This window comes from Leptinotarsa decemlineata, unplaced genomic scaffold, assembly GCF_025532065.1.
Source record: "Leptinotarsa decemlineata unplaced genomic scaffold, Ldec_3_MD MMD2_tig00000008_RagTag_RagTag, whole genome shotgun sequence".
In the NCBI taxonomy this organism is placed as follows: domain Eukaryota; kingdom Metazoa; phylum Arthropoda; class Insecta; order Coleoptera; family Chrysomelidae; genus Leptinotarsa; species Leptinotarsa decemlineata.
The window spans coordinates 2,375,689-2,388,383 of NW_027412537.1; the positions used below are offsets into that span (position 1 = coordinate 2,375,689).

At 34.3% G+C, this 12,695-nt stretch overlaps 1 protein-coding gene across 3 annotated transcripts in view; it reads left to right on the forward strand.

The window, feature by feature from the left end:
- Positions 1-1,431: 1,431 nt before the first annotated feature.
- Positions 1,432-12,695, forward strand: part of LOC111512598 (probable multidrug resistance-associated protein lethal(2)03659) — a 42,585-nt gene continuing 31,321 nt past the window's right edge. For 2 of the 3 annotated variants that reach the window (XM_074170860.1, XM_074170861.1), the window contains exons 1-4: positions 1,432-1,591; positions 7,875-8,108; positions 11,240-11,670; positions 12,357-12,513. In XM_074170860.1, coding sequence (XP_074026961.1) covers positions 1,515-1,591; positions 7,875-8,108; positions 11,240-11,670; positions 12,357-12,513 — 899 coding nt within the window. In that variant the 5' untranslated portion in view covers positions 1,432-1,514. Of the gene's footprint in view, positions 1,592-7,874; positions 8,109-11,239; positions 11,671-12,356; positions 12,514-12,695 lie in introns of those variants that run through there. The other variant, XM_074170862.1, reaches the window with a different exon arrangement.

A 12,695-nucleotide genomic window follows, 5' to 3' on the forward strand; every position in this document is an offset into this window, starting at 1 on the left:
GCGTTTGAGTGGAATAAAATTCCCGAGAAAGTTTTTCCAAATGGATTCAATCTCCAGCGATTCAAATCCAATGTGAATCGCTAATTTCGCGCAAGCACCGCTCTTCTGTTTTGCTCTTGAAAAAATGCAGGAGTATATAGAGAGGCAATAGAAATTCAAAAACACAAAGATAATTTCGATAGAAAGAAGAGGCAATTAACATGAATTGAGTCTGGGTGCCTGTCCTGAGAGGGACACAGACAAAGTAATGTAATCCAATAAAGGGGAACGAAGCCACGTCCAGTGATGGGAAAATGGAACCAGACTCAAATACTGGCATCGTAGTAAATACGTCACAACAAGAACAACAATTCGGGCACTGCGACCGTTACCACATCGCCTTTGATAATGTCTACCGTTAATACAAGGACAAAAAAACCGGAAAATAGCTTTCACACTGTTATATCTCAGCGACATTCATATCAGTGCACTTTCTCCAACGTAACACAAGTCGATTAATTTCGTCAGCATGAAAGATTCGTACTTGGGATTTGATCAAGTCGATGAAGACCGTTTTTGCCTGGTTCTGATTGACGAAGGTTCTACCGATGAGAAAGTTATCGAAGTGCTTGGAAGGATGCTAGTCGGAAAGGATGGTAGTCGGTTGCCGAGAGGTCTGGCTAGTACCTATGGGGTTTGAGGTAGAATTTCGACGCCCAATTCGTTTTATTTTCGGACGGTGATTTTGGACGGGCGTTATCGTGGAGCAGGATCGGACCTGTTATGTTGAAGTGCCGGCTGCTGCCGCAATTTCTGTTACAATTTCCAATGACCACAATAGTCATCAGGGCCGTTTTTGTGGGTTTCCGCCTTTGAGACCTTTCTAATACGTTTTAAACCATCAAAAACCACATGAAAGGTAACGCTCAGTTTTCTGACATACCACGCACCGTTTGTGATGGATCAGTCTCTAGTAGGATCTTTTAATCCTCGTTCTGAATTCGGGCCGTTTCTGCTCGAAATTCGTAGAAATAATTTGTCCGAAAATCGATTGACGACATCCTATAATAATAAGCTGGAAAGGGGTGAAAAATGAAAATTTGAATAAAAATTAATAGCATCAATGTATAGAGTACGAAATTCTGTATCGTTAAGTACTTACCACGACATGCCATTGAAACGGACAGAATTTTTGAAACAATCTTACATCAGATATGTCTAACAGTGATGGTTGAACTGCTTATTTATTCAAAGAAAATGGGGATTCTCAATAACCCATTTCAAACTACCTGATCGCTATATCATATGTATGAAATAAGGTGAAAGTAAATTATTTGAAAACAATTATTTGATCATGGAAAATACCACACGATTTTGAATGATGTTAGACAAATATTGAATGACATCTGAATGCACGAAAATCACAATGCGTCTTGTTCAAAATTGAACTGTTGATGACTGATAATATATAACTCTGGATCTTCTACAATTTTTCTTCATTTTATAATATTGTGAATGTGGTGACTATAAAAAGAATGGATCACTGTGAGAAAGAGAGAAGGAAAGTCAATCCAAGGGAAAGAGCGAATATATTTTCCTTAATCACTTTTTCGTAAGTAATCACTATTCAATCAAAAAATTGGTATCAGAAACACATGTGAATTCGCAATTAAATCATATATAATTCAATATTTAATTGGTCACGTGTTCACCACCATATAGAGGCTATTTGAAACACTTCTTTCACACCAGAACAAGCACGTTTGCGTTTTCGCTAAGTGAGTTAGCATTATCAGGAGATTGAAAAATTAACGGAAACCAAAACTTTCAGTATTTTCGTTCGAAAATTGCTCTCAACAGTTTCATTTCACGCAAGAGGCTTCAATGTTGCTTATCAAACTACAGGAGTATAAATCAAATTTACAGTTCTTCCAATAATCACACTGAACTGTTCTGAAGTCAGACTGATAAGAAGAAGAATATAAAAAAAAATTATGACAGAAATTATTTTTCTGATTATTTCCTTCAGAGCAATAAAATGAAGAAAAATGTGAAGGTTGGACTATCAAAAAAGACTATGACAGAAATGATTTTTTCTGATTATTTCCTTCAGCTCAATGAAATGATGAAAAATTTTAAGGCTTGGCTACTAAAACAGTTTAAGAGCGATTACTTCCTTCAGACCGATAAAATTAAAAAAAAAAACGAATTCTCAATATCTTATTCGAAACTTATTGGTACAATAAATAGTATATTATAGTACAAGTGACAAAAACGACATATTTCTCACGAGCGCAGAAGTTTATTGGCACGAACCGAAGGCGAGTGCCGCAAATCAAGCGAGTGAGAAATATGTCATTTTCTCACGCATTGTACACTGTATTTTTTCTACGGTTGCGTTGTTTTTAAGTATTGAAAATTAAAATACATATATAATGATACTTGTATGTCATTAACTCATTTTTATATTTTATTCAAAATAGTAATTACCAGTTATATTTGAACAATTTTGTAAAGTAATTCCTGGTAGGTGGCATGTTTCAACATGTTTTCGATAATTGAAATATTAGCTGCGGTCGAAGTTAAAGTTGATGGGGAAACGTCCTGAGCTTCCATAGCATTGTTGTGTTCAGGTTCTAATGGCGCTGGAGGATGAAAGGATTCTATTATACTTTTTGAAATTTATTTCGTTAGCTATGGAGTTGTCGATAATCAGCAACATTGCTGGATTTCCAACCCCATGGCGTTTTAAAGATGACCTTCAGAAACAGTGGCCAGTATATAATTCAGGGTTCGGTAATTGCAAAAATTTCGCTATTTCTTTCGCCATGGTGCCAAATTTATTTATCCCCACATGCTGTTTCGTACATTTGCTATTTTTGTATGTATATTTATGCATGGTCGAAGCTTCACATATTTTTTGTAAATTTGGTAGAATTCGCCTGTGACTGTGAAATTTCTAGAAACCTTGGTTTTAGTATCGGATAATTTTAATGAAATGGTCGAATTAAGATCTTTCATGTCATCAATTTTTCATTTTCAAAGTTGATCACAACGGCATGCCCCTGTAAGGTCAATAGCTAAAGCAGCCTGAAATCAAAACCAAACATTCATTTTGAAATTTTCAATTCATTCCTTTATCAGCAAATACATTTAAACATTTTTGAATTTCTTCAGAAGTTAATGTTTTTGACTGTTTGGAGCATATTTTTCAGATTTGCGTTTTAAAAATGCAAGTAGTTTTACGTATTTTGATATATCAACACAGTTTTCAATAATTAAGGTACTCCTCAGCATCGAGTACTGATACCATAATGTTGATGATTTCAATCTTCTTGACAACTCTTCAAAATAAACTAACAAGGTATTTTTGGAACAAGAATCTACCTTGGCTTTCATTTTCCAGTCCATAAAGTTTCTGTAAGCAATTTCATATTTTTCTATTGATGTGCTTGGTAGCAAATTATTGCAAATATCTATTGCTTTCTGAACAATTTCTGGAGGTGTATTTTCCAACTTTAAAACTTCGTATTCCATTATATTCAATATTTAGTAAATCTGAACTGTTTATACTATAACAATCAACAATAAAACTTTCTTCGTTGGGTAAGTTGACAACAATAATTATGCAGTGCTTCGGTATTGTTGTTATAGAAACGCCGACAATGGGCTACTTGGATATTGCACGCGAATCGTCGGCGTAGCGTTGTCAACTTGGAGAACGTGTCATATCAATCTGACATGTAACAATTCATGACTGACTTGTGTTATCGTGATAACAGTGAGAAATTATTTCTCACTCTAATGGCGGATATTTCTCACTGCGTGAGAAATATTTCTTTTTGAACGTATGAAAGCGATGAGAGAAGTGGCACATTGTATAGCATCCGTAGAAAAACACTTTTAATTCGAATGAAAACGTTATTTCGAATGTCACTGTACGTTTTGGTGATGTATCTAGCCGCGTCAAAGTACGATAGATTTTATTAACATTGAAATCCTATTGTTGGAAAATAAGTATTCAGTCAATCAATTCAGTTCATATATATCCAAACGAATGTTTGTTGAAAATTCCCTTTATCCAGGTACTGATAAAGATTTAATTTGAAAACTAATATTTTGTTCTTATATCGATGAATATTTCAGAAAATGATTTCAGAAACTGAAATTTACGAATATCACTCGACCTAAAAATTTCTTTAGTTAAATGTCCATTTTTTCAACTCAGACTCTGTTATTTTTGATCAATACCAATCGAGCAATCACGCTGGTTGCTTTCACGCTACTGCTAAATACCATGTTAAAAATTTGAAATTAATAGATGAAATTTTGTGGTTGATGCAAGCTGCTCAATTAACAAGAGCCTTCAGAAGATCGCATATCTGAATACTTCATATCAGGATTGCTAGCTGATTGATTTTTAAATCCTACATGTTCAATCCAGCGATTAGGATAGGTTGAGCAATCATACTAAACTGAGATTGAGTTCCGTCGTACCACATGTTAACTCTCACAAGAACGGGTACTTCCTTCTAATAAAATGAGAGAAATATTTCTTAAAAAGATCTGTGTAGGATTCACCTGTGAATATGCTGGTAAAAAAATGGACCTGTTAGGTAGTCACGAATAATAACTGCCCAAAGGTTCAGCGAAAATTATAACTAAAAATGAGGATATTTGCCTGCCTGAAAATAGTTATCGTGAAAATTCATAATAACATCTGCAAAAAAATAATCTTGGGTGGAAATTCCGAGGCAGTAGAGCTTGTATCCTCTGTATCTGATATATGGGTATGGGGGTATGATTTTAGGCTGCAGTACAATCTTCCTGGTACAATTAAAGGATCTTCTTTCATCACACAAAGCGAAGCTCCTTTTAGTTCAATCGTTGTTACAGTTTCTGATCTTCCACAATCTACATTTTTATTGAAACCGGTTTTACATAAAATTACATGTAGCGTACCTATACATGAGATTCTGGTGAATGCCTGCCGGAAAATAACTACTTTCCTGGCTTATACCACGATGAACATTGAATTATATTCGACAGACTCTGAAATCAATGGAGTAGATCACTTAAAATCCGTTTTTGAGGTATAACGTCTCAGCAGTGCCGGAAAGATTCGATCCAAACAACAGAGTGCCTGGTACTCGACTGACTTCAATGCGGTTTGACTGCCTGTATGAAACCTTCGTCTGAGAGAAACACTATATCACATGAATGAAGTCTCAAAAGCAGGAAAAACATTCCATATACTCATACTTTGATAGAAGTCAAAATATTTCAGAAGATTGTACCAAGAAAAGGTACATACGTACAAGAAAACAAACATTCATCTCTCCCAACGTTCCTACAAAGTGGGTTCTGATAAATGCCTGCCGGAAAACAACTACTTTCTAGGCGTCAGAGTGGAGCATTATTCGGAGAGGTCAAGCCCGACTGACCACTTTATCGTTGTCTCCTATACACATGAATAATTGTGATTTTTATAACCACACTATATATTCATTTAGGTACATATTCAATCTAAGTGTAGCCACAAATCCATTTGACATTGAAATCCAGATTTTTGTCACCTGATTCGCATTTTGTGTTTCTTTATGAATTATCAATGTTCGTCAAAATAATATTTTCAGTAGATTGCTTTGTTCGTCCAAGATTATAGAATTTGTATATGTCACTCACAAAGTTAAGGAACAAATTTGTTAAATAGTCTAACAAATGAGAATCCAAAAATTTCTTGATGAAATACGATATTATAAAATCATTTGGAATAGTATAGTGTGTATGAGTATCGAACAAATCCAGCATATTTCTTGTTCTTTCTTTCTGGAAAAAATTCATGTTTACAAAAAAAAAATTCAAATCAAATATATCAATTTACAGTAATCTCTTAATCATATATTATTATTAACAACACGACAAATTCACGAGGGTACTCAATTTTCACAATTGAACTAAATTTTGATCACAATCGCACACAATATTTTTTACAAAGATGGAGAAGTGAAAGCCTAAAACTTTTTCCCAAAAACCAACGTTATCACATCCTTACTTCATGATACTTGTCGCGTCGATATGAGACAGCTAAGATATTATTTTTGATTGTGTGAGTGGTATGAAGGACCATTATAATCAGAATATGGTGACTAATGAATTGAATTTGATGATGATCAATGGCGTATCCGTCTAAATACCTTTCCAAATACCATATTATATATGACCACTTTTCAAACATCAAAGTGTGTAAATCATATCCTTAAAATATAGACATATGCCATCGCAGAATTTTCTGTAGACCTGTAGAAAAAGGAAAACTTCATCATGCATTGTTTTATCATAAATCAAAAGGATAAGGCAGAATTTTAGATGTGAGCTCCCATTCGACTTGATTCTTTCCGACATTTTCAACAATCATCAAGATTCTTCTGAACTTGAATAACACAAAACATTGATTATACATATAAAACTTCGTGTTCGTAAAAGAGAACACTCAAGGACACGATACGCAATGAGGCTTAAGGTATGTACGAAATACCATGTTCTACTTGCCCCAGAACTTACATCGGCCAGACCAATAGAATAATTTTCAACAGAGCCTATAAATTCGAGAGTGGAGACCTACATGAATCGAGTTACTCGTTTCGATGTATATATTTTGGGTTTTTAATTGATTCAATAATTTCAATGGCATTCCGCAAATTGATATTCTTTCCGTAATTACCTATGTCTAGGATTTTGAGGTTATCTTTACTTACGTTGTATTTTGATTCTTCTAGATGTTCACACATTGTACATTTTTTGTCCAAACAGACGTAATCACGAAGCGGTTTGCCCTGGATATACTGCAGGGCATTCGCCCCACTCTATTCTATGATTGCTTCATTCTCGTTTGGATTTTGCATTTAACAGAGTTCTGCCTAAATTATTATAACTAATGAGAGCTGTTGTTATTTTGTATTCAGAGAAGTAATTTTGAATATATTCTGAAAGTTTACATGTATTGTGTTTTATGTTGTTTGAGTATAATTTACTAATGAGTGTTTTATGAGTTTTATCTGATATTATCTTTGATATTAGAGAAACTGGTACCTGATTGTTTACTGCAATTTGTTGAATTATTTCTAGTTCACCCTGGAAATTCTTTTCAGGTGAAGGGATTGGGAAAGCTCTGTGTATCATTGATTTAAATACGGATGATTTATGAAAAACTGAAAGAGTCAGTGAGAATTGTACAGTCTGTGAATATTTTTTTCCGGTAGAATGAACTAACAAGTCATCAATCACACAGATAAGATTATCAGTGTTCACTTGGAACTGAACAAAGCAAAAACAAAGCCAGTGACGAGACTTGAGGGTCAGATAGATTACGACTCCGTTGTCGAGTCATGGACCTTCGAGTGGTTCTTGAAAATGGCTTCCATTTCCTTGTTGGTGAAATAACGAAATAACTTTTCATTCGCCTAACTTTTGTCATTTTTCGAGTAAACCAACTTCAACACACTTAAATTCTACCGATACTTAGTACTCAGACTTTGACCCTCGTGTACTTAGAATACTGACTGTTGATAATATTATATTCACCGCCACAATCGATATGTTTTGGAACACATTCTACAAATATATCATAAAACCACTATACTTTTCTGTCAAATATCTCAATAGAGATGATATTTGATCCTCTGGAGAAGACACCACGTAAATGTTTTTGTACTATAAAGCCAATCACAAAAATAAGTCTTAGTCATTTCCTGATGATGCTAACTTGGTTAGCGAATGGCGAATCGAGACATAATATTTTTGATCTGGTGGGAGAAAAGTATTTTCAATAGACCATGTTCTGATGTTGATGGACACAATATATTTTCTTAGTGTCGATATAATATGTTTTTCAGATACTTAGTAGGTCTATTCAAAAAAGCTTTCAAACGCGATCTCAAAGAAGAAGATTTGTACGAGGTATTAACTAAATGTAATTCGAAAAGGTGTGGAAATAAACTGGAAGAGCAATGGATAGTAGAGACTGAAAAGAACGAGCAACCGTCTGTTGTCAGAATGTTATGGAGGAGATATGGTTGGAGGTATGTTTGGATGTGCTTCGTTCATGCGGTGGTTCAAATATTCAGAACGTGAGTAATCATATCAATTTTCACTGGTTTCTTTAAATCTCATTGAATTTGAGTATATTTTTGACGATATTGCAGAATAATGAAATGTTTGTGGTAAAGAGGAGATGGGTTTTTGTCTTTTTACTCCTCCATCTCGATACAAACTTCCGAAGGAAGGAAGAAAGCAATTCAGTTTGGAATGAACGCTTTACAAAGTTGGACATTGATTTGGATGAAACCTTCATCACTTGGAAGGATCGATTGCAGCTTGAGAAATGGTTCTTATGCAGATTCTGTGAGACATGTTCTTCCTTATGAATCAGTAGAGAGTTGCCCTGAAAATTTAGGGAAGAAAATTGGATTAGATAATTCAAGAAACATGGATAGTATTTCAAAAGTGTTGTTCATGACGAAGAATTTCAAGAACGAGGTTTTAATGATGAACGAGAACGAGAATATCTCCGACTTATTCACCAAACTCAAACACCTGTTCATGCAGCTGCAGTTTCGTAAGAATGTATCATTTTCCCTCCAACCGATTTCCTGTAGTCTTTGAAATCCACTAGATACTCTTTAGGACAACAAGAGAATCGTTCCGAATTCTTAGGGTTCTTATTGAATACTCTTCGTGAGCAAAACAATAGCAGAATCAATACTCCTGACCGTACTGGATTGAATGATTCCGTACAGTCCATTTCATCTTGTGTTTGTAAATCTTTTGCTGGAAAAATCCTCACTTGTTTACTTTGTAGTAAATATTCAAGAGGTAGCAAAAACGTATGTGAATTTCCGGAACTTCAACTAGCGTTTCCTAATATGACTAATAATCAGTCCGTGCAAAGCTTATTGTTAAATCATCTGAAAATGGAATTTTTAACAGGTGCTGATCGACTGTATTGCCAAACATGCGCCAAACTAACTGACTGTTATAAGAAAATAAGTATAGCTGAGGCACCAGTCAATCTAATAATAACACTAATGATCTTCAAATATGACTCAATCTCCGACGGAAGCACCAAACTGCTACGAAGGTTCGAAGTAGATGAACACTTCAATCTAGCAGATCACTATTATAATCTTTAAGACGTCATTGTTCACTGTGTGTTGAATCTGGTCACTATTACGCCTTGGCCAAAGACGAAACGAACTGGTTTAAATTTGACGATAGTCATGTCACTAAGTGTTCTGGCGAAGTATTGAATTTATTGGGGCCTCTGGAGACACCCTACATTTTGTTTTATGAGAGAGAGGACATTGGCAGATCAAGATCTTCAGATGATGTGGTTCTGCCGGTTTTCCGGGTTTTCCTACAGCTAAAAAGCAAATGCGCCACTGGAATCAATGAAGTCGCCCCGGAGCGCCAATTAATTTTTGTTGTTGTTTTATAATTTCACGATTTGTATTTTGGAAGTGTTTTAAAGATAAAGTGTTTTCATAAGTTGAAATGCTTGAGGAAGCTATTATATAGCTAGACACGTGTTTTGCTGTTGTGAACTGTGCTGTGGAAATCTCACAGTTTCATTTGGATTTCCTTCAAGTATAGGCTAATTCCATCACATATCGAAAAAAAAGTACTTTTGTAACGGCTTATTCCATATTAACATTGAGTGAAATATTCGTTATGGAATTGAACCAGATATAATTCATAGGAATGCTATACAACACTATTTTGTATATTGATGGAGAAGCAGAAAGCCAAAAATATTTCTTTTCCAAAAACGAATCTCTTCTGGGAAAATATACTCCTTTCAATTTGAACAAAGCTATTGTATAACTCACTCATAAGCAACAGCTTCTTACTTATTGAGATTTCATTATATTTGAAACTGATTATACTTCCATTTCCTCTCTAACTCAATCATTCCTTATCGCATCATCAGCATCATGAGCTTTCGCTACCTTACATTATTGGTGGATATATGTTTGTGTAAATGTTATTTTTTTTGTCAGGTTTCTTTCTTTAATAAGTTTTATTCATGGCATGGTAGGCTTCGGATGAGTTACAAATTTTTTCATTTATTTCTCCCTCCATATTACCTTCTCTTTGTATCTGTACTTCCAAGTATTTATAGATTTTCACTTGTTCTAGTTGTTCATTTGGATATACATATATTTGGTTGCTGCTGATATCTATAACCATTACTTTAGTTTTGTTCACATCCATTTATAGGTTTAGGAAATTTAATAATTTTCAAATAATGATATCCAACGTTAACTTTCCCAACTTTAATTTCTAATACTCTTATTGTGTTTTGGAGTGCAAGTTTTCTTGTATTAATGAAAGCTTTTAAATCTTCATACTAATTTTGAGGTGACATTTCTTTTGTCCGAACTTTTCATTATTATTATCAAGAATATTTTGTCCAATGTCTATTTTAGGTGTTGAAATGCTATTCATACTTTTGAATATTGTGCCCATAAATGTTGTTTAATTTTGATTCCTTTCCTTATTTATTTATTTTGTCTTGCTACAAGATCTGGGAGTAGTTATTTTCTCATTCTTATTGTCTCCTTTGTGTAGACTCCATCCTGTCGTATATCAGTTCCTTCTAGACGCTTTGACTTGCTCAACAGTTCCCACTTCTTTGACTTGCTGTCATCTAATGTAATATCGGCTTGTTGATTGCTAGTTTCAATTTCCCAATTCTTTAGATCCTGTCTGACAATAGCTGTCTAAGCTAATTACTTCAGAAGATCTTTGCCTCGCTGAGGCTTCAGGCAAATTTTCATAAACCGACAACTTCACACTTTAGTCTAGAGATAATTATTATCAGTTCAGCTTCCTGTTATATCATGTCGCTTAGCCTAATTTTTATATAGACTACTTGTTGTATTCCTTTTGGGCTGACTCCAGTTCTTGATCACTGGATTTTATTCACACCAAATATTTGTGCTTTAGATTGCTTTATAGCAATTTTCTAATAAAATTCATTTACAAATCTCAATTTTTCCGGGGTGAATGCAGGTGAATAGTTACCTTCATCTTTATCTTGGATTGAGTCTTCTATCTATCTTATTGAGAGCAAGGCATATGACATCGCCTTTTCTTTGCACAACAGTATTAGGGAAATGAAATAGTGATTATTGAATATTTTGCATTGAATACATTTTTTGATGAACAATTCAATGAAAGTAATTTTATTGATTTTCAGCGTGTTGGAACCTTACGCTATCACCAACCTCATAGCATACTTCCAACCAGGACAAACAACTTTGACAAAAACTGATGCCTATCACTACGGTGCTCTGCTGATATTTGCTCGTCTCTCATTTCGTTTCTTCATTCATAATTACATTCTCTGGGTGCAACAGCTTGGGCTTGAAGTAAAAACTTCATTCTCTTCTCTACTGTACAGAAAAGCCCTCAGAATTACTCCTACCTTTTTATCTAAAATAACACTAGGAAATATAGTGACCCTGGTAACCAAAGATGTTCATACATTCAAAGATGCCATATGGATTTTGAGTGATGTGAGTTACGCAGTGATCCAAGTATGTATCGTATCATATTTGATATTTGCAAAAATTGGTAGTACGTCCTTTATTGGTATCGGAGTATTGTTTCTGTCTATACCCGTTCAAGGTGAGTTTCTTTTTTATAATAACTAGTACATTGTTGGGAAAGAGAGTTTTTGGCTTTCTGCTACTCCATCTTGATACAAAAAAATTTGGGAATCTTCCGAAGAAAGGAAGGAAGTAATCAATTTTATAATAAGTAAGTCTATATATGGATGTGTAGATCATGCAAAGAAGTAACTTTCAGACGTAAACTGGAAGAAAAAGCCTTCCTGAAACAGCTACTTTCATATAAACATTGAATTACACGAAAGAAAAATTATTTTTCCAAAAATTTGTCATTCCTGAAAATATAACCCTTTCAATATAAACTAGTATATTGTCTTTAGAAAAAAATCAAAACAGAATCGTAAGACTTTCTCTCTTTTTCGAATCTGTTAAATTTATATAACTTGTTCAACAAACTCATACTCCAAGGTAATTCAGAGATATTCTAGTCTTTATCAATTTGGATGACATGAGAAACAATTTCTTTCAATTCATTAGATCAAAGGGGGTTGAAAACATTTATTGTAAAGGAATCACACGTTAAAAGGTGAGACCTCGTTAGTCCTTAGCTCGCACAAGTTTCTCAACTTATTAGAGTTGTCGTTTGTATGGGGGCGACAGCTGATTAACGGAAAAACAGATTTTTAAACAGAATAACCAGTTTTACAGAACATGATTGATTCTGATCATTCAATTTTTTTTCAGTTCTAATAGGAAAGTGGATAAACAAATTGAGATTAGAAACTGGAGAAAAAACTGACGAGCGCTTGCAAGTTACTCAAGAAACACTGTCAACCATAAGAATAATCAAGATGTACGCATGGGAAAGTTTTTTCCAAGACAAAATCAACGCTGCAAGAAGGTAAATTTCCTGGAACACTTTATTTTATAATAGTTTTCAAATATCATGAGAAGAGTCTATATAATTTGTATTCAGTAGAGTCTGTATATGTTTCTGCCTACTGAACATGCGTTCTGAGTGGAGATACAGTTTCAAAATAAGTTGTTTTCAGTGCATTTCGGTTACTTCATAAAACTCGTTTT